We start from the raw sequence: 22,661 nt of genomic DNA, 5'->3' as shown, positions 1-22,661 counted from the left end.
TGTCGACTTTGGTTTACTTTTGAACTTTTATTCTGAACGAAGTTTTAAGTTTAAAAATTACGTTAATTGTTAAGGGGAGGTAATTCCGTTTTTTGACTTTTCAATGCATTTTCTGATTTAAGGGAAGTAATCTTGTATTTGTGTTTACATTTTCTGGTCTAATCTTAGGGAAGCAATTATCTCTTAGTATGGAATTCGGTAATATATATATATATATATATGTATATATATATATATAATTATTTTACTATAATAATTAAATACCTATAGACACCAGTGTTTCATCCTTTCGGGAATCTTCAGTGTAGATTCGAACTCGGCAACACAAGCAAGATTAGCAAAGATCGTATCCATTCGGCTACCATTAACCGCGTGAAATAACGTTGAATTTAAACATTTTATAATTTTAAATATTCTTTACGTCAGAACAGTAATCTAATCGTTATACGATGATCTATGCATAAGAGCTAAATTGACGAACTTAATTCAACTGAAAGTGCTCAACGATAAGAAATGTATATATGTATATATATATATGTATGTATATATATATATATATATATATATATATATATATATATATATATATATATATATATTTGAAACTATGGGAATTATCACCGTGACCCTCTAAGAAATGTGATTGCTTTTGTATTTATTAGAAATATGTTAGATTTTTCTGTTTTATTATTAATTTTTGATTTTAATTTTTCGATCAGTATTGATCTTTTTAATCTGAAGTTTCCTTGGTTTCTATCATCATAATAAATGGTAGAAACCAAGGAAATCTCAGATTAAAAGAATCAATATATAATCATATAATGTATTATATTTGAGCCAGAATAAGGGTTATTCAAGGACACTGTACACATGTCATGGAATTAAATCGATTAATTTATGTCAGAGTGGGGAAAAATATCAATCATAAAATCTATTAAGGTTAATTACTCTTCAATTTAAAATGGCAGACTAATCATCTAACACTGCCTTTAAATTTATTCAAATTCAATCTTGTGTAATTATTGATTGCTTACTGTTTTTTTTTTTTTTTTTTCATGGAGGTCACCACTTATTAATAATATCTGTAATTACTGATTGCTTACTGTAGTCAGACGCGTAAAAAAGAAATTCTGAAGAACAGAGTCGCCTACCTATGCAATTGGCAATCCAATTCTCCTTGTTGTAAGGTAGCTGAGAGAAGCAAAGGTCGTATAATGAAAACACGAAATATACCGATATATAGGATAACAAATAAATGTAGATTTATTTACAGCAAAATACAAAAGAACAGAAAGTAAGAATAAGAGATAATAAGAGTTCAGTGAGAAGAGATGATTAGTAACATTAGTATTTGCTGAGAGGTCGACGGCGCAGTCTGGAAAACTGGCTGACTATGCCAACCCGGAGTGCGTTATCGGCACATCTTTCCTTGTTGAAAGTACCAGCGATAAGAGGAAGAAATATACAAAACAGTTTGTATCGCCCCCTAGTGGTAAAGCATAGTGTTACTAGTTACTAGAGTTGAGGAGCGATAATCGTGTTTAGCTTAAGGTCCTTCCTTTTTGACTGCGTGTCCGCGTGTGAAGAACTAAGTTTCCATAATACTCCCCCTCCTAGTAAGCGATAAGAGGAAGAAATATACAAAACAGTTTGTATCGCCCCCTAGTGATAAAGCATAGTGTTACTATTTACTAGAGTTGAGGAGCGATAATCGTGTTTAGCTTAAGGTCCTTCCTTTTTGACTGCGTGTCCGCGTGTGAAGAACTAAGTTTCCATAATACTCCCCCTCCTAGTAAGCTGGAAGCTACAGGAAAGAAAATAAAAATTGAAGAAATCTGCATAGATATGTGTGTCCGCTGTATACAGAACTAAAAAAGAATTTTAGTTTTTATTAAATGTCATAGCGAGGAAAGAGTTGTAACGTGAAAGGATATCAGGTGAAGGGTTCGAAGCTTGTGTAACTGCGGAACGGTCACAGGATGACGTTGCGAGTTTGAGAGCAAGTGTTGCGGTCATAGATTGTACTGCCGCGGAGTCTATGAAGCGTGTGCAAGTGTCGACAGTGGGTTGAGCTTGCTTGAAGCTATTTCGCATCACTTGCGAATGTGCACGTATGGTTGCAGTGTGAGGAATGTTTAGAAAGCGCGTTGTTCAGGTGATAAGCGTACCCAGTGAGTCGGTCGGATCATGAACCCCCCAGTGATTAGTGTCTTAGTGTGCCTGTTGCAGCTGACTCATGTTAGTTGGAGTTAGTATTTATAACAGTCAGCGTAACTGGTGAAGGCTGTCGAACTCACAGACAAAACATCATTTACATGCAATACAGATTAAAGCGTGAAAACATATAAAACAACGATATATTTCTGCTGTTGCTTATATTGACTTCATGACCTATGGCCGCACGTACGCGTATTGGTGCATGTGTGTGACCTGGATTTCCTGTTACGAGTTTTTGTTCTGATTCAATGCTCATCATTGCACCCAAACCAAATCCGTCACACCGGATCCAGACCCATTCATGAAACCTGCTTCTCGCATAATAATCGGAACTTGCATATTCCAGTACCTTCTGCACATACGCTACACTGCATTTCATTCGCTCTGCGGCTATCTCGAGAGGAGTATTGTACGAATGCATTCATAACAGACTGTCAAAGACACAGACATAACATCGTTTACATGCAATACAGAGTAAAGCGTGAAAACATAATAACAGCAACGATATATTCCTGCTGTTGCTTATATTGACTTCATGCAGACCTTGAACCTTTTTACTTTCACGTATGCTACACTACATTGCCATCTGCGGCTATCTGGAGGGGAGTATTGTAGGAATGCATTCATGACTGGCTGTCAAACACACAGAAAATAAACAGTAAAACGTGAAAAGCATTCGACAACGATGACCTGCGTTTCCTGTTCCTCTTACTTTCCTTGTTTTCGATCTGATTACAAAAATATATCAGAAAAAATAAAGAACCTTATAAAGTTCAAAACCCTCAGTGACATTTTCGACACGCTCTCTCTCTCTCTCTCTCTCTCTCTCTCTCTATATATATATATATATATATATATATATATATATATATATATATATATATATACTAGCGGGGGTACCCGGCGTTGCCCGAGTGTTTGTTTCCGCGACGGGGGGGGAGTCTTAAAAGATTTTATGGTAGGTAAGTAGGAAGGATCAAACCCGGAGTCATGAGTAAAAGTAGGAAAATAAAGTGTGAAAAAAAACAAAAAAAAAACATCTGCAACGTTAACAGTTCGGCCACCAAGAAAAGTCCATTCCAGTTGTTTAGGAAAATAAACGACTACGGTAAGTCGGCGCGAAGGTGAAAATATAATGTGAATTGTCCAGCACGCTAACCACTACGCCACAGAGCACTGCAGCTTAGTTTAGTGATTTTAAATAACTTCACATGAAAGAACTACGAAGCCAAACCGGTGTTCTCTTCTCAACTGTTCCTTGTGAACGATCCCCAAACGGTGTTAAGTGGTGGCAGGGGGAGGAGGAATTTATAAGACAGAAAATATTTTACCACTTCCATTGATCTTAACCGATTTTGGCCGTGACTTCTCAGCAGAAAAAGTATAGAAATGTAAGATTATCGAGGAATTTGAGAAATAATAAGCCTATAACACACCTCAGATATTGTTCTGCCGTTTGTGCATATTATATTTGCATGAAATATCTTGATTTTTAATCCTATTAAGGTCAAAATCAGACGGGAAAAAATGAGTTCATTTTATTTATATAGAGAAGAGATATATATATATATGTGTGTGTGTGTGTGTGTGTGTGTGTGTGTGTGTGTGTGAAATTAAATTAAAAATGTAAAATTCACATAATCTTTATTTATATTAAAAAGTAATCCCTGGATTGCGGTTTAACTCCCTTATTTCGTTCCTGATGTTTTCCTTCAATTCTTGCAGGGTTTTTGGATTTGTTAACGTAGATTCTTTCTCTAAGATATCCCCACAAAAAGAAGTCGGGTGTAGTTAAGTCTGGCGAATATGGTGGCAATTTGACATTGCTATAGCAAGAGATGTTTTCACCAAGACATTACCTGATTTTGGTAAAACAATTTCACAATATAGGAATGTACGATTATCGAGGAAGTGTAAAGGTAATAGGCCTATAGCACACCTTAGATCCCGTGCTGCAGTTTGTGCACATTATATATTTGATTTTTAATTCTACTAAGGTCAAACTCACACGGGAAAAAATGAGTTTATTTTATTTATATATAGAGAGATAATGTCTTTTAAATGTTGTCCATTTTCTGATTCGCATATTTGTGCTCTTTCCAAAACATTATTCATGACATATCGCAGAATCTCTAAATTGATATTTAATTCCCTTAGTTTGTTCCTGATGTTTTCCTTCAATTCTTACAGAGTTTTAGGTTTGTTAACATGGACTCTTTCTTTAAGATATCCCCACAAGAAGAAGTCGGGGCTAGTCAAGTCTGGCGAACGTGGTGGCCATTTGACATTGCCATAGCAAAAGAATGTTTTCACCAAGACATTTCCTGATTTTGGTAAAACAATTTCACAACTTGCATGCGTTGTTCAATGTTCAATGCTATACTTATCCAAAATTAATTTCCAAAATAGTATTTGTAAACTATCTGAAATAGAGAAAAAAACATTAATGGCAAAATAATCTTCAAGCCTTTAGTGACTTCTTAGCAACCCTGCACAGTTACCCAGCATGATATCTTTTCACAAATAACTATATATGCACAGTTACCCAGCATGATATCTTTTCACAAATAACTATATATGCACAGTTACCCAGCATGATATCTTTTCACAAATAACTATATATGCACAGTTACCCAGCATGATATCTTTTCACAAATAACTATATATGCACAGTTACCCAGCATGATATCTTTTCACAAATAACTATATATGCACAGTTACCAAGCATGATATCTTTTCACAAATAACTATATATGCACAGTTACCCAGCGTGATATCTTTTCACAAATAACTATATATGCACAGTTACCCAGCATGATATCTTTTCACAAATAACTATATATGCACAGTTACCCAGCATGATATCTTTTCACAAATAACTATATATGCACAGTTACCCAGCATGATATCTTTTCACAAATAACTATATATGCACAGTTACCCAGCATGATATCTTTTCACAAATAACTATATATGCACAGTTACCCAGCATGATATCTTTGCACAAATAACTATATATGCACAGTTACCCAGCATGATATCTTTTCACAAATAACTATATATGCACAGTTACCCAGCATGATATCTTTTCACAAATAACTATATATGCACAGTTACCCAGCATGATATCTTTTCACAAATAACTATATATGCACAGTTACCCAGCATGATATCTTTGCACAAATAACTATATATGCACAGTTACCCAGCATGATATCTTTTCACAAATAACTATATATGCACAGTTACCCAGCATGATATCTTTTCACAAATAACTATATATGCACAGTTACCCAGCATGATATCTTTTCACAAATAACTATATATGCACAGTTACCCAGCATGATATCTTTTCACAAATAACTATATATGCACAGTTACCCAGCATGATATCTTTTCACAAATAACTATATATGCACAGTTACCCAGCATGATATCTTTTCGCAAATAACTATATATGCACAGTTACCCAGCATGATATCTTTTCACAAATAACTATATATGCACAGTTACCCAGCATGATATCTTTTCACAAATAACTATATATGCACAGTTACCCAGCATGATATCTTTTCACAAATAACTATATATGCACAGTTACCCAGCATGATATCTTTTCACAAATAACTATATATGCACAGTTACCCAGCATGATATCTTTTCACAAATAACTATATATGCACAGTTACCCAGCATGATATCTTTTCACAAATAACTATATATGCACAGTTACCCAGCGTGATATCTTTTCACAAATAACTATATATGCACAGTTACCCAGCATGATATCTTTTCACAAATAACTATATATGCACAGTTACCCAGCATGATATCTTTTCACAAATAACTATATATGCACAGTTACCCAGCATGATATCTTTTCACAAATAACTATATATGCACAGTTACCCAGCATGATATCTTTGCACAAATAACTATATATGCACAGTTACCCAGCATGATATCTTTGCACAAATAACTATATATGCACAGTTACCCAGCATGATATCTTTTCACAAATAACTATATATGCACAGTTACCCAGCATGATATCTTTTCACAAATAACTATATATGCACAGTTACCCAGCATGATATCTTTTCACAAATAACTATATATGCACAGTTACCCAGCATGATATCTTTGCACAAATAACTATATATGCACAGTTACCCAGCATGATATCTTTTCACAAATAACTATATATGCACAGTTACCCAGCATGATATCTTTTCACAAATAACTATATATGCACAGTTACCCAGCATGATATCTTTTCACAAATAACTATATATGCACAGTTACCCAGCATGATATCTTTTCACAAATAACTATATATGCACAGTTACCCAGCATGATATCTTTTCACAAATAACTATATATGCACAGTTACCCAGCATGATATCTTTTCGCAAATAACTATATATGCACAGTTACCCAGCATGATATCTTTTCACAAATAACTATATATGCACAGTTACCCAGCATGATATCTTTTCACAAATAACTATATATGCACAGTTACCCAGCATGATATCTTTTCGCAAATAACTATATATGCACAGTTACCCAGCATGATATCTTTTCACAAATAACTATATATGCACAGTTACCCAGCATGATATCTTTTCACAAATAACTATATATGCACAGTTACCCAGCATGATATCTTTTCACAAATAACTATATATGCACAGTTACCCAGCATGATATCTTTTCACAAATAACTATATATGCACAGTTACCCAGCATGATATCTTTTCGCAAATAACTATATATGCACAGTTACCCAGCATGATATCTTTTCACAAATAACTATATATGCACAGTTACCCAGCATGATATCTTTTCACAAATAACTATATATGCACAGTTACCCAGCATGATATCTTTTCACAAATAACTATATATGCACAGTTACCCAGCATGATATCTTTTCACAAATAACTATATATGCACAGTTACCCAGCATGATATCTTTTCACAAATAACTAATACGTAAGAGGCGACTGCTTCGGATATATGTATAGAGGCTGCCGGATGAGTTTAATTAGCGAGGTGTTTGTTCACAGCTCACTTAAACTTCTGTAATATTAATATAGCCATGAGAGTAGAACGCAGGTAGGATTAAAAAAATTCTAGCAGTCCGAATAAAGGAACAATGTCGTCAATTACAAATATGGAACAATAGACGTCCCTTATTGTTATATAGCTTTTTTATTTATTTTATTTTTTATCACATTTTGACCCCAAACAAGGCACATTGCCACTTTGGTGTAAAGGGCTACTATCGGGGATAAGGTACGGGGCTACTATGTAGGGAGTTGGGCAGCAGGATGTCGGTTTACGTTACAGTTAAACTTCTGCATGTCAGTACAGTTGAGGAAGCAGGGACCCGGAATGGAATTCCAAAGTCTAACGGTTCTGGGGAAGAAACTACTGGAACAGAAAGCTCTCTTACATCTAGGGATCTAGGGGTAGGATTTAGCTGCTTGTCGCGTTTGTCTAGGGTATTTACGTCATGGGGGCACAAGTGTTTGCAGTTCGTGAGAGTATTCGCCATTAAAATACTTACAGAACAGACAGAGGGATGCTACATTTCGTCGATGGGACAGAGGCTGATGCTTAGATGACAGTTCAAGACCTATCAGGTTGGAGACTCTCTTTTGGACCTTGTCTAGGAGCGAGAGACTAGTAGCAGATTCACCAGCCCAAATGTGACAACAGTAGTACATACAGGGTGGCCGAAAAGTCCCAGGACACTATACATGTATTTTTAATAAAACACAGTATTTTTTAATGAATCACACAGAAAACATATATATTCAACAAAAAAAGAGAACTTTATTAGAAACAAAGCAGAAAACAACTAGAGTAATCTAGAGTAATTTAGTGGTCTAGGGGATCAGTATGTTGGCCCTCGTTGTTCTTGCACAATTCCATTCGCCTCCAGGTTCTTTGTGCCATTTTTTTTTTAGAGAATTCCTTGATACGCTAGCAAAAGCTGCAATAATCGCATGCTTTAGCTGATCAATGGTTTCGTATCTAATACCAGAAACTTGACCTTTAATTAAACCCCATAATGAGTTGTCTGGAGTGGTCAAGTCGGGGTTTCGTGGTGGCCAAGCAAAAGAATTTGATCCGCGCCCAATCCATCGATCAGGAAACTCTGCATTTAGCAGCGCTCTCACAGGAAGTTCATAATGTGCGGGTGCACCACCTTGCTGTAGCCATACACGATCCTTAATACCAAGTTCTATTAACTTGGGAATGAACCAGTTTCTAATCATGTTGGCATATGATGTCAGTCATAACCTGAAAAAATAAATGAAATAAATTGTTTTAACAACATTAGAATATTAAAATCAATCATATTTAACAGCATTAAAATATTAAAAATAGAGTGTCATGGGACTTTTGGGCGAATAGTGGCCTTATAGAGGTACAGGATACTTTCGAGTATTAGTAGCTTTCTAGCACGGTAGAGAGAGCCTACCTTCTTCGCAGCGGTCTTGGCAAGGCCCACAATATTATTGTTCCAACTCATGTTTCCTGTGAGTCTTAGGGCGAGGAGTTTAAAAGAAGTATTTTCAGATAATGAATCTTTGGCCATTGCTATTGGTGGTAGAAAAGGTTTCTTGTAATTATTGAAGAAAACAAGTTTATTGTTGGCAGCATTGAACGTGACCATCCATTTGTGTCCCCATTCCACTACAGATTGGACGTCATCCTCTAGTGTTCCTGCCATTTCCTTAGATATGTGTTCATTTGTTTTCCTGTTGTGCCTGTTAAAGAGCGTGGTGTCATAAGGATATATACCCATCTCAGATGCAATTTTGTCGGGAGGGTCATTTACTGCCCATATAATAATAAGTGTATATACTTATTATGTAGTTGGGAACGCAAGAAATTGTTTGTTATTTATCTGTCTGTGGATCTATCTATTATATCTATGTGTATTATTAATATATTTATCTCTCTCTCTTTTATCTATTTATTCGATCTATCTATCTCACTGGCGTGGTGAATGGGGAGGTGAGCTGTGTTTTGATATATTGTTAAAACATGTCAAAGTCACATAAAACGCGGTGACGGATCAATTGCACCGGAAGAGTGTCTGATAGCTGATCCGGAAGTACGTGCATGCGATCATGTGTTCTAGTTAGCTGAGAAAATAGTCGGAATTGGATTTAGGAGGCCAACAAAATAAAGTGATCTGAAAGAGGTCTCCTCTCCCAGAAGGGAGCGTCTCAGACGTGGGACGTGTAGCTCCCCAAGTAAAGATCGCCAATCGCTAAAAAAGTAAAATAAAATGATTTTTGATTATTTCTTACACTTTAATGTTTTCAAATTTCTCATTCAAAATAAGTGTCTTCTATAGTGTGTGATCATACTTTTACCACACACACACACACACACACACACACACACACACACACACACACACACACACACACACACACACACACATATATATATATATGCATATATATATATATATATATATTCAGCGTATCCCAAAAGAAGATGATGGTTAAAACAAATTTATAACTTTCTTAATTTTCATATTTTTCTTTTATTTTTGTAGATCCCTAGAGTAACCCTTCCAAGGTCATCATGATTCATTAAACTACTGAGGAGCGGATACTTAACGTAGAGTCGTATTTTCGGTTGAATGAGTCAATATCAGAAGCTCAAAAAGAATTTTGACGAAACTTCAATACAACAAAGTTCCCTACTCCCAATGCAATAAAACTAGCCACAATAAATACCCTTAAAAACAATATAGAGGAGGAAATTTGGGCCATAAGCCCTGAAACATTAAGTGATGTGCTGGACAATGTCCTGCAGAGAGCACAAGAGTGTGAAAATAAAAATAGTTGACATTTGGGTAACATCATTTTTCATAACTAAAATTAGACCTTGTGAAAAACACTCTAGACTAAGTTGTATAAATAAAATTAGAACAAAAAACTATGCTATTTTACAATATCTAAAAAATCACGCAGAGGCACATCTACTTACATATGAAAATTAGTAAGCCTACCTTAAATAGGGAGGAAGTTAATCAAATTTAAAACTCGTCAGCTTCTTTTAAGACACCCTGTATATATATATATATATATATATATATATATATATATATATATATATATATATATATATATATTTAAATAAGGGAGTAGTCACACACAATGTGTATTTTTTAACATTATTTTATTATTCCATGTCTTGGTTTTTCCTTGAGAATTATGTTTGGATCATTGTAATAATGTTTTTAAATCATTGAAATCGTTTACACGCGTTTCAGACGGTCTGTGATGCGTCCTCGTCAGAAATTATTTTCAAATGTGTTGGAGATGTATATATATATATATATCAATCACCAGACAATCCATTCACCAGACAATCCATTGACGTGAAATCATTTTCTTTTTATCCCCATCCCCTCTGCTTCACTATTTTTTTTACCAAATAAGCTCTATCGCTTACTTGTAGTTTCACTAAATACTTTGCAAGTAAAATCCGATTCCACATTTTGCTAATTAATACCCTCTGATGAGAAGGAAAGTATTTCTTCGAAACTCCGCTGATAAAGGACAATCCGTTTAATTTGTGTTTTCTTTTTGAAAATTAAATATGTTTTTAACTCTTTTTATTCATTCTTTTTACTTATGATAAGCTCTATTTCCTATTTGGTTTTATTGAGCTTTTACACATCTGATTAGGATTAATTTGTAAATGTCTTAAATATTTATAATATACTTTAAGTTTGCAATTTTGGATTACTTTGGTAAACTTAATCACACGCACACGCACCCCCATATATATATATATATATATATATATATATATATATATATATATATATATATATATATATATATAGGTGTGTGTGATTTGGGTAAAATATGTTCTTTCAATTATATTTCACTTTTTGCGCACACCAATACTTTTTGTTTAGAAGCTCAATCTATGTTTAATATTACAATAGAGCATATATAAAATAGTAAATTATAAGATGGTCAACATCATGAAATTTGGATTATAGGCTTTTGTCATTTATTCATTATATTGCTGTGTAATCATATTGAGCTTATTAAATATGGATTGGTATTTATTATTAGGAAATAAATATATTTCTATAGAAATGTATTTATATATATATTAATAATTTATTCATTGTAATAATATAGTTAACGCCGAACATATTTTTAGCTCATAAGAAATATATATATTGAAATAATAAAAACGTAAATAAAATGTATTAAATTCAAATTTAGTTTCGTATTAAAACCTAAATAAAATTCTTCTAAATTTACTATTGTTAATATACTCAAAGAAAATTAATATTGTTTCGAAATAATTCAAAATAAAAATTATAAAGTAGTATATGAGATATTTTTGTGTTTATTGAATAAGTTTTAAACTAAAACTGTTTTTGTAATCACATACATAGGTTAGTCGATATTTTTGTAAATAAACAAAGCAAATTCCAGATACGAAACTAACATAGAATCAAAACAATATATCGTAGTGATTAGTCCAGATTTAAAAAAAAGATATTTAAAACAAAATGCATACGTTATATATGTTAGCATAAATACCCGGCATTGCCCAGGTTGGCACACAGTTTCGTTTGACTACACCTAAGAATATTTATCATTTTCACCATGGGCAACAATTGCAAAAATAAAAGAACGGATAAAAACATGTACAATCGTTCAACAAAAGAAGTACGTGATACTCTATTTCGGCAGAAGAGAAGAAACTATTTTTCGAATATTGAGCACTTTTTGTTGTCCGTGCGTTAAAAAGAAAACTCCCCTTCCCCAAAAATTAAATAAATAAACATAAATCAAAACAACTTTTGTTTCAATAAAAATAGCAGCGAGTGCCCGAACGATCGAAGTTTTTTTTTAGTTAAACGCGTGTGTAATATGCGTTTTTTTTTCATTTTTTTTAAAGCCACTTCTTCACTGGCTTTTTTTTCGTAATAAAAAGGAAATTTCCAATTTGCTTCTTTTAGAAGGGGAGCTTTTTTGATTTGCTTTTTTGAGTCGGGGAGAGGGGCTGTTTTGTTTCTAAATAGAAATAGCTATACATACAGATACATAAACAATTACTTATATTAACATACATACATACATACATACATACATACATGCATATATAGAATGATGGCAGAACAATTATTACATGCTTCCAGAAGTTCACGGATACACGCGTGACAATTTTTCCATCACCACGGACAATTTTTTATAGACAAATGCCTACCGGCACAAATCCTCAACGTTCATTACGACGATGATGATGGTTGTTATGAATAGGTGAATTCAACATGAATAAAAGAGTAAAACAATCGAAATACACAGCACATAGAATAGACAGACGTTCGCTTCGCCGCTAGTACAGCTTTTGAAATTGAACATGCGTTCATAACTGCACAATTCCTCAACGTTCATTACGACGATAATGATGGTTGTTACGAATATGGGAATTCAACATGAATAAAAGAGTAAAACAATCGAAATACACAGAAAATAGAATAGACAGACGTTCGTTTCGCCGGTTGTACAGTTTTTAAAATGAAAACGCGTTCATAACGGCACAAATCCTCAACGTTCATTACGACGATGATGATTGTTGTTATGAACAGGTGAATTCAACATGGATAAAAAATTCAACATGAATAAAGTATATATATATATGTATATATATATATAAATATATATATATACATATATATACATATATGTATATATACATATATATATGTATATATATACATATGTATTTATATATATACATATATATATACATATATATACATATATATACACGTATATATACATATATATATACATATATATACATATATATACATATATACATATATACATATATATGCATATATACATATATACATATATATATACATATATATATACATATATATAGACATATATATACATATATATGCATATATATATATATATATATATATATATATATATATATATATATATATATGGCAGAACAATTATTACATGCGTCCAGAAGTTCAGGAATGTATATATATATATATATATATATATATATATATATATATATACACACACACACATATATATATATATATATATATATATATATATATATATATATATATATATATATGATTTTTTAAATCAACAATTTACAGATCATCTTCTTTCGTAAACAACACAAACAGAAGATGATACATGGAATGCAAAGAGACTAACTGCACTAGTAATGTATTAATGTTAGACAAACAACTACAAACGGCCGGAGTATTTGTCTGTCCCCAAAAATTAATCGGATATCAAAAAGCATGTCATTACATCTGGGGTTAGATGCATCATTGTAAACGGTGGTTCCATAAGCTACTGAGACGACGAGACAAACCATTTAAAATTTTCTTGGATTGCCTGTAAACAAATTGAGGAGAAGGATTCTACCACCTGATTGTTCAGCATAGTTTCTATTTTGTAAACCTCGCGACGAAGACAACAAATCCCGTCGAACGATGTGGAAGAAATCAAACAAGTGATACAGGAAAGAATGCGGTAAATATTTAATTGAATTCCTGTGGAGAAAAAACACTTGTCAAAAAGTGCAAGTTTTCTTGAAATAATCTGTACTTTTACCTAGCAATTTACGATTAAAAAATCATTCACATTTTCCTATTAAACAAATAACTTCTGATGACAAAAATAGCGTTTACTGCAGATTTTAGTGACCTCCCCTGCCTCCAAATATTAGATTTTGAAAAAAAAAAGTATAACTCTAAGTTCACCTAACATTTTTCGGTTAAAACATTCATTTTTGTCTTGAAAGAAAAAATAAAAACTTTTGTTGAATAAAAAAATTGAAAAGAAAAAAGAATTAATACATACAAATGAAACTTTACTTGAAAAAATAAATTTATGATAAGTATTTTGTTAATTTTTATTCATTGTATTTTTTGTTTATTCCGATTTATTTGTTTTAAAACTCGTCTGCGTCTGTCAGTTCGCTCAGCTTAATCCAATGCTAGTCGGTCCAGCCCGAGCCATGATTGATAGAAAATATCGATGATCCCGGTCAAAAGTTCTAAACAACTAAATGAACATTATCTAGCAAAAATTAAAACCAATAATACAAAAACATAATTATGTTAACCCCGCATAAAAATGTTTATTATTAAAAAAAAAAAATTACGGTAGGGCATTTTTTTTGTTTTTTTACAATTCAATTTTTCTGTTTCGTACTGTTGTTAAGATTTGAACATCGGACACACTTGGCATAGTCCGGCAGTTAACGTCTTGTTCCGGGAAAAGCTGAGCGTCCGATTAAAAATTTGCACTGGTACTGAAACTTTTCATAATTTTCTGAGGTTATGTATGGCAGACGTAGGTTAAATCTTTGGTAATAAAATCAGTATCATGGTTAAAATATGCATTAAAAACTTATATTTTGAATATGTTAGCCTAGATTTAATTGGTTTTGTTTAATTAATAAATAAATCATAAATGCATATTCGGAATTTACCAAACTTAGAAACCTGCACAAACATAAAAATATCGAATTGCTTGAGTTACCTCCCTTTTAACGTTATGGATACATATTAGGATTTTAGTAACTTATACTTTAAAATTTCTAACGTACAGAGTCACCCCTCTTTCTACATCTAAGATATCCGATATTCGTAAATCTTTATAAGAAGGAACGAAAGAAAATAAAAATAAAAATAAATTGAGATCCTTAATTTAAAATGAAGAATGAGAATAAAGTAAGTATAGAGTAATATTAAACTCTCTTTCCTTATTTAATAAGTTTTAAACAAAATCCGTTTTTTTTTAAATCACATAAGTAGGTAAGCCGGTATTTTTTGTAAATAAACAAAGCAAATTCTAGATACGAAACTAACATAGAATCGCAACAATATAACTTATTTGATTAGTTCGGATTAGAAAAAATAATGTAAATTAAATAAAGAAATAAAGAAATTTAATTTAAGAAATCAATGAATAGTATTAATAAAACATATTAAGTGGACATAGGTAATGAGTGATAATACTGCATGATAATTTGTTGGAAAAAATTTTTTTTTTAAATGGAGAGACGAAAATAGGTAAGCATATAAATCTTTTAAAAAAAAAACTTTGGAAAGATGACATATAGGTAAAATATTTTCGATTGTTTTCTTTTCCTTATAATGGAAATGGTTTCCATAATGTTTTATTGTTAAACTGTTTTTTTTTATTTTTTTTGTGAAAATTTTCAAATGACATAATGTTTGAATTTGTTCGAATAGTCTTGAAACAATTGTAACTAACGTTGAAATACATTATTTGTTGATATCCATCCATTCTTTGATGCCTTGGTTTTTGTTAAAACAATATATGAATGCTCAATTATGAAATACTGTATTTTGTAGCTTACAGTTTAAGTCATCCGTTTTTGGCTTAAAATTTATTGGTATATGAACGATCACTGAATTTTCAATCATATAAACACAGTAAAATTCGGAATACTATAAATAAGACTACAAATAAGACTATATATATATCTATATATCTATATCTATATCTATCTATATATACATATACATATATATATATATATATATATATATATATATATATATATATATATATATATGGCGAATGAACTTTTTTCTGGGTCAACGGCCAACTAGCACCGTGTATATTTGTGTGTGTGTATATGTATATTGGGGTGGACAGGGCTCCCGTAAGCCGTGGTGAAGGCAACCTTTCTAGGAGAAGCAAATCTCTGATTTAAAAAACCATAAAGCGGAAGACCATTACCCGCATTAAGCTGGTCTGCAGTTTAATTTGTTGCTGGCTATCTTGCTCTTGCTTGTTGCTTAATCTCAACATTTTGAACCAAGAGAGAGACTTAGCTGTCGTACAAAGCTAAGACTCTGTAACATCATCTGTGTATAGATACTCCCTCAGGCATTTGTGCTCATGGATTTTAAATGTCTGAGGGATTGGCAATCGTCTGACAATACGTTGCAATCATATATATATATATATATATATATATATAGAGAGAGAGAGAGAGAGAGAGTATTCGGGTCTCTCTCTCTCTCTCTCTCTCTCTCTCTCTCTCTCTCTATATATATATATATATATATATATATATGTAACACTCAGATCAGCTTGCCTAGTTATTGAAACCGTGTTAATGAAAAGAAACCAATGTGCTATCAGCAGATAATAGCATCTATTTAAAAAAAAATGGAATATAATAAAAAATCCTACAATAAGTAACTGTTACCAAAGGCAATGAAAATGACATCTAACTGTTAACCCGTCGGTTAAGAAAAAATAAAGAAATTAACACCATTTAACCGGTAAATCCTATTTCAGTTCCGTTTTATTTCTCGCTATAGCTGTTACCAAACGCAATAGCTGTTACTTTTCTATGTGTTTGCTTTAGTTTTTTACGATTTAAACTATTTTATGTATTTTTATTGCATTAAGTTCCGTAATTAGCAGTTTAAAACCCTTAAAATTACTTTCAAATGTTTAATAATACTTTGAAGATTATGAAAACAATAGACTTTTTAGCCTGTAAAAACGGACAAAAGTTATATAGTGCTTTATGTAATGCTAGCGTTCGTTAAGAGCCGCAGTTCTTAGTAAACAAAGCCAGTCGGTGGAAGTGACGTCTGATAAATTTTAAGGTACGGATGACCAACATTGTATATAATGTAGCCTTAAAAAAAAAACAAATATAAAAATAAAAGTTTTAGTAAATTTTTATTTATTTTCCACCTGAACATTTTCTTTTAAAATGACGACTTTTGCAAGTTCTTGAGTATACTGAAAACGAATATCGCATTTAAATTTTCCGCAAATAAGTAGTTTTTTCAGATATTAAGCAATGTAATTATTTATTTTATAAGTGGCGGCCATTGTTGTGCCCACATACGCTTGGCATAATTAATATACTCACTATTCCATAACTAGCTATAACATATACTGACATACGGGTTACAGATAGTTTAATATATATATATATATATATATATATATATATATATATATATATATATATATATATAATCTCCATACAGTACTATTTCGTTGTATCAAAACTCATCAGTACGGCTAGACATACACGTCTCCCCAGCCGTGGATCGAACCTAAACCGTCGCGTTGACAGTCGACAGCTTTAACCATCAGACCACATAAATATTTCTCCTCGAGTGTATATAAAATTCACACTCGCCCGTCGCAGACAGTGCTCAAACCATCATTTGTTTACAAACAAATAAATAGTGGGCTTCGCTGAAATGCGCGTCGGCTGAAAAAAAAAGTGCTCAATCCAAATAGATATACACACACAATAAAATACTATGAAATTTAAATACGTTTATTACAGGGTAATATTATGTAAAATAAACATATATTTATTTGCCTAAAAGTAGTATTTCAGCGATATACGCCATCTTCAGAATTTCATACATTTTTTCTCGTCATGGTGACAAACGAAAGAAAAAGTTGATATAACGTCGATGTGTTATTCGTCTGCCGTGATATTTTCTAATGCTGAAAGTTTACACTTCCTACGCCTGACATGAAAAGCAGGGCTACCCGGCGTTGCTCGGGACCGTATAAACAATGAAAAAACAAAAGCAGATATTGAACATATGTTTTATTCTTAGGGGAGAGGAATCTTTCATCTCTATGTATTATTTGTTTTATCTACCCTAGGACTGGTATTGTTCATGTTTTTTTTCATCATATAAGCGTTGTTTATGTTTTAAAATAAAATACGTGTGAAATATGTTTATAAGCCAAATTACAACGCAATATTATGTAAAATAAACAAATATTAATTTGTTGTTTTTTTAAATGTAAACAACAATTATATCACGAATACACACCTCGTACTTTCATATACACATAAATATATAATTAAATAATTATTCATTTATACCTACAATTACTACTGTTTCATGCTTACGCAATCATCAGAGTAGAGTAACAATTCCTGCCGGTCATACGATTCGAAACCAGCACTGAAGCAGGATTTTGCCCTATCTGTTGAGCACCTACCTCAGTAAAAAATTGCCACAATAAAGAAAAGGGAATTAAGAAGTATTAAACGCGAGTATAATGACAATCTAGAGTGTTCGAACGAGTGGCACTCGTAAACATTGCATAAACGCTAGGTGACTGCCTTAATTATAATTCTGCGGACATTACCGATACTTAAGTATGCTTACAGGGGCTCGATACTTATAATGAAATGATAATTATTCATTTATATCTAAAGATACTAGGGTTTCATGCTTAGTAACAATTCCTACCGGTCATGGGATTCGAAGCCAGTCACGAAGTCGACTTTTGCTCCAACTGCTGAGCCTCTACTTCAAGGTCACCAAACAATTCCATGAGAAGGAAAGGGAATTAATTCGGGTTAGTATAATGACAATCTAGAGTATTCGCATATATATATATATATATATATATATATATATATATATATATATATATATATATGAGGGTTCACATAAATGTGTACATCGGTAGAAACTTACTCGTCTTTCGTGAGGAAGTATATTTTGTCATCAGTTGTAATGGCCGCGTCGATGCTTTTGCTGGATGAAAAAAACCCAAGTCTTCTTCTCTTAGGCTGCACAAAATTATACCACGAGGACGTAATTATTTTGAAGAAATATCTATCCTGCAAAAAAGCCAAAAACGAAAAAGGAAAACACACAATTTTTTTTATTAATAAAAGCAAAATTCGTAAATTAATAAAAAACAAACCCAACAGACATAAATTCGTAAATTAATAAAAAACACAAATTCGTAAATTAATTTAAAAAACCCCAAAAACACAGATTATCAAATTAATAAAAAGAACAAAAAACACAAGTTCGTAAATTAATAAAAACAACACAAATTCATAAATTAAAAAGACAAAATAATACAAATTCGTAAATTAATAAGGAAAAACACAAATTCGTAAATTCATAAAAAAAGCAAATATTCGTAAATTAATAACAAAAACACAAATTCGTAAATTAATAAAAACACAAATTCGTAAATTAATAATAAAAAACACAAATTTGTAAATTAATAAAATAAAACACAAATTTTTAATTAATAAAAAAACACAAATCCGTAAAGTAATAAATAAAATAAAAATAAATTCGTAAATTAATAAAAAAAACAAAAAAATAAAATTCGTAAACAATTGGAAAAGCAAAAACAAATTCGTAAATTAATAAAAAACAAAAAAACACAAATTCGTAAATTAATAAAAACAAAAAGAACACAAATTCATTAATTAATAAAAAGAATGAAAAAATACAAATTCGTCAATTAATAAAAAGAAAAATTCGTAAATAAAAAACTAAAAAAACAGAAATTCATTAATTAAGAGAAACCATAAAAAAATTCGTAAATTAATAAAATGAACAAGGCCCACAAATTCGTGAATTAATAAAAAAAAAAACAAATTCGTGAATTAAACCCCCCCAGAAATTCTTGAATTAATAAAAAATACAAATGCGTAAATTAATAAAATGAACAAAAACACAAATTCGTGAATTAATAAAAAAAATACAAATTCGTTAATTAATAAAAGACATAAATTTGTAAAGTAATAAAACCGCATTCACTGTTTGAACTTGCTCCGATCCTTGTTAAAAGTTAAGCCATTCTGACGACAGATGAATATCTTTTGTGCACGTAAGAAATATTTGAGAAATATTTAAATAAAGAAAATATTTCAATATTTAATAAAATAAAATTAATACTAAAAAGTACCTCCCAAAACAGAACTTAAGTCAGCGTAACCATTAAATACAACAGAATCGCTAATAAAAACATAGATCTTGTATATAATGTACAGTGCTTGTCTTAAACGTTCGCATTATCAAATAAACTGTTGAAATAACATAGATGAATCTCACAGAAAATGAACGGTAGAAGAAGCCTGATGAACTCGACATTGCAGCAAAACACAAAGTCTTCGACGGGCATAGCTATATTTTAATATAAAACCAAGCTTTTTCATGTATTAACCAACGTTGAAGTAAATACTGACAATAAAAATCATATAAATTATATATGTGGTTGTATAAGTAAATACTAGCAGGCTGCTCGGCGTTGCACGGTCGTAAGATACGCTTAGTTCATGCGGATTTAATATATTAAAATTGCCAGTGGCAATGTACATATCTCGATAAAAAAATAAACCGGGTAAATGGACTTCAATATTAAGCACCATGATTAACATTTCTGTAATCAAGCAATCACATATAATTCCAAAAAACAATCAAAAATCAAAACACGATGTAATTTTAAACAGAAATACGAAAATTACCCCCACCCCCAAATTTGATAAACACCGGAAGAGGATTTATCAAAAGATGACAAGACTGTTTGATACCGTTAGTAACAGGATGAAAACATTTTCAGATACTTATTTACCTTATATTTGTTTCGATGAGTCTGATGAGATGCCAACCTTGAAGATTTTGGGAACAATATAAAGTGTTAAATTGTCTAGTTGATGTCGAAACAATTTGTAACAATTCGAAAAAAGTATAAATTATGTTGAATATAATTACACGTAATAGGTAACTAAGAGTGATCATCCCATAAAAAACGAAAAAAAACTAATAAGGAATTAATTAAAAGTAATGTTTAAAAGAATATGCTAATTAGTTAGATCGTTTGCAATTCCAAAATCCATATATAACAAAGTTATATTTTCATTTTAAATAAATAGAAAAAGGGTTTAATATGAATATCAATTCACACATACACGCACAAAATAATTCATATGAGTGTGTATATATATATATATATATATATATATATATATATATATATATATACTTGAAGTTGAGAAACAAATAAACACAAAAACTAATTAATTAATAAACTAATCAATTAATAAACTAATTAATTAATAAACTAAAGATCTAATTAATTCAGCATCATGCCCGGATTCAAGACAGTTTGAGTTTAGCAATTTTCATCGTAATTTAAAACTGCAATACGAAAATAGCCCCCCCCCCCTAAAAAAAATTATCAATACCGGAAGAGGATTTATCAAAACACAATGAGACGGTCCCACTGCTTGGTACCGTTAATAACAGGATGAAAACATGTTCAGATATGTATTAACCTGGTAATGTTTTCAACAAGTCTGACGAGATTTCAACATCGAAATTTTTTAAACAAGATAACGTTTTAAATTGTTTGATGTCGAAACAATTTTAATATTCGAAAAAATACAAATACGATGTATTTTGTCCTTGTTGTCTTGGGTTTTGCAAGTATATATATATATATATATATATATATATATATATATATATATATAGAGAGAGAGAGAGAGAGAGAGAGAGAGAGGGAGAGAGAGAGGGAGAGAGAGAGAAAGAGAGAATAAATATCAAAAGGTTACATTCTCATGATGTTGACCATCTTATAATTTATCACTTTAATTCAGTTGACACTTACAATTCTTGACAGTATCTGTTTCGTAGCACAAAATTAATCACTATATTCTTATATCAATCAGTTAATATATTATACCCTTAACTCATCAGAAGAAATAGCAACAATCAATCCTTCAAAAGGAACTGAAATGTGATTGACATGATTAAAATCCAAAACTTGGAAGATAAACTGAAAGTACCTTTTCATTTTTCCATTCCGCCACATTGAATTTTTATCAAACAAAGTCATTAAATCCAACTATTCGTACGAACAATTTTAATTAATTTATGAATCTATTTTCAAAATTTTCTATTTAATAATTAGGAAATTTATTAATTCTAATTTGTGCATACACACTTATGAAAATAGCATCAACATATAAACTATTATACATGTTTGTATATACGAAATTAACTAAACTAAAAAAAAACAAAAAAACCCACCGATCATTACGGTCGGTTCTCTAACTAAACAATTAAGTTGAATTGAAAACCATACATAATTCAATTCTGTTAGCTAATATAGTCAAACTTATCAAACATTATAATTATAATTGTTAAAATCATACAATTCATGAACTATACTTATGTTTTGTTAAGTTTAAATATGATCTGGAAACTTCATGGTATCGTAGTTATGAACAATTAAATTTACTTAGCAAAGTCATGCAGAAGATGCCTCCGTTGGAACAAATCAGATGCTATATTAAATTTTATTTATATTTATTTATAATTGATATGTAGTTTGCTTGAAGCATTGTGTGGGATAGGTATGTAGTTGAGAATTAGAAGGCTATCACAATGCGAGAAATGAGATATAGTCGTTGTTGTTGACAGAAGACGAAGAAAAGTGGCGATTTTCAAATCAATAAGTACATACATATATTTTATATATACATATATTTATTCAGTTGTATTAAATGCAAATGTCTTACTTGCTATG

The 22,661-nt window shown here is 31.2% G+C and overlaps 1 protein-coding gene across 1 annotated transcript in view; it reads right to left on the bottom strand.

Annotated features, from left to right (window-relative positions):
* Nucleotides 1-8,407: 8,407 nt before the first annotated feature.
* The window catches only part of LOC145269471 (uncharacterized), a 38,436-nt gene continuing 24,182 nt past the window's right edge, over nucleotides 8,408-22,661 (bottom strand). The window contains exons 6-7 of the mRNA XM_080125179.1: nucleotides 18,800-18,945; nucleotides 8,408-8,532 (exon numbers count right to left, since the gene is read on the bottom strand). Coding sequence (XP_079981305.1) covers nucleotides 8,526-8,532; nucleotides 18,800-18,945 — 153 coding nt within the window. The 3' untranslated portion in view covers nucleotides 8,408-8,525. The remainder of the gene's footprint in view (nucleotides 8,533-18,799; nucleotides 18,946-22,661) is intronic.

This window comes from Euprymna scolopes, chromosome 45 (genome assembly GCF_053919585.1).
Source record: "Euprymna scolopes isolate OS-2025 chromosome 45, ASM5391958v1, whole genome shotgun sequence".
Lineage (NCBI taxonomy): Eukaryota > Metazoa > Mollusca > Cephalopoda > Sepiida > Sepiolidae > Euprymna > Euprymna scolopes.
This window is presented reverse-complemented; position numbering and strand designations above follow the sequence as displayed.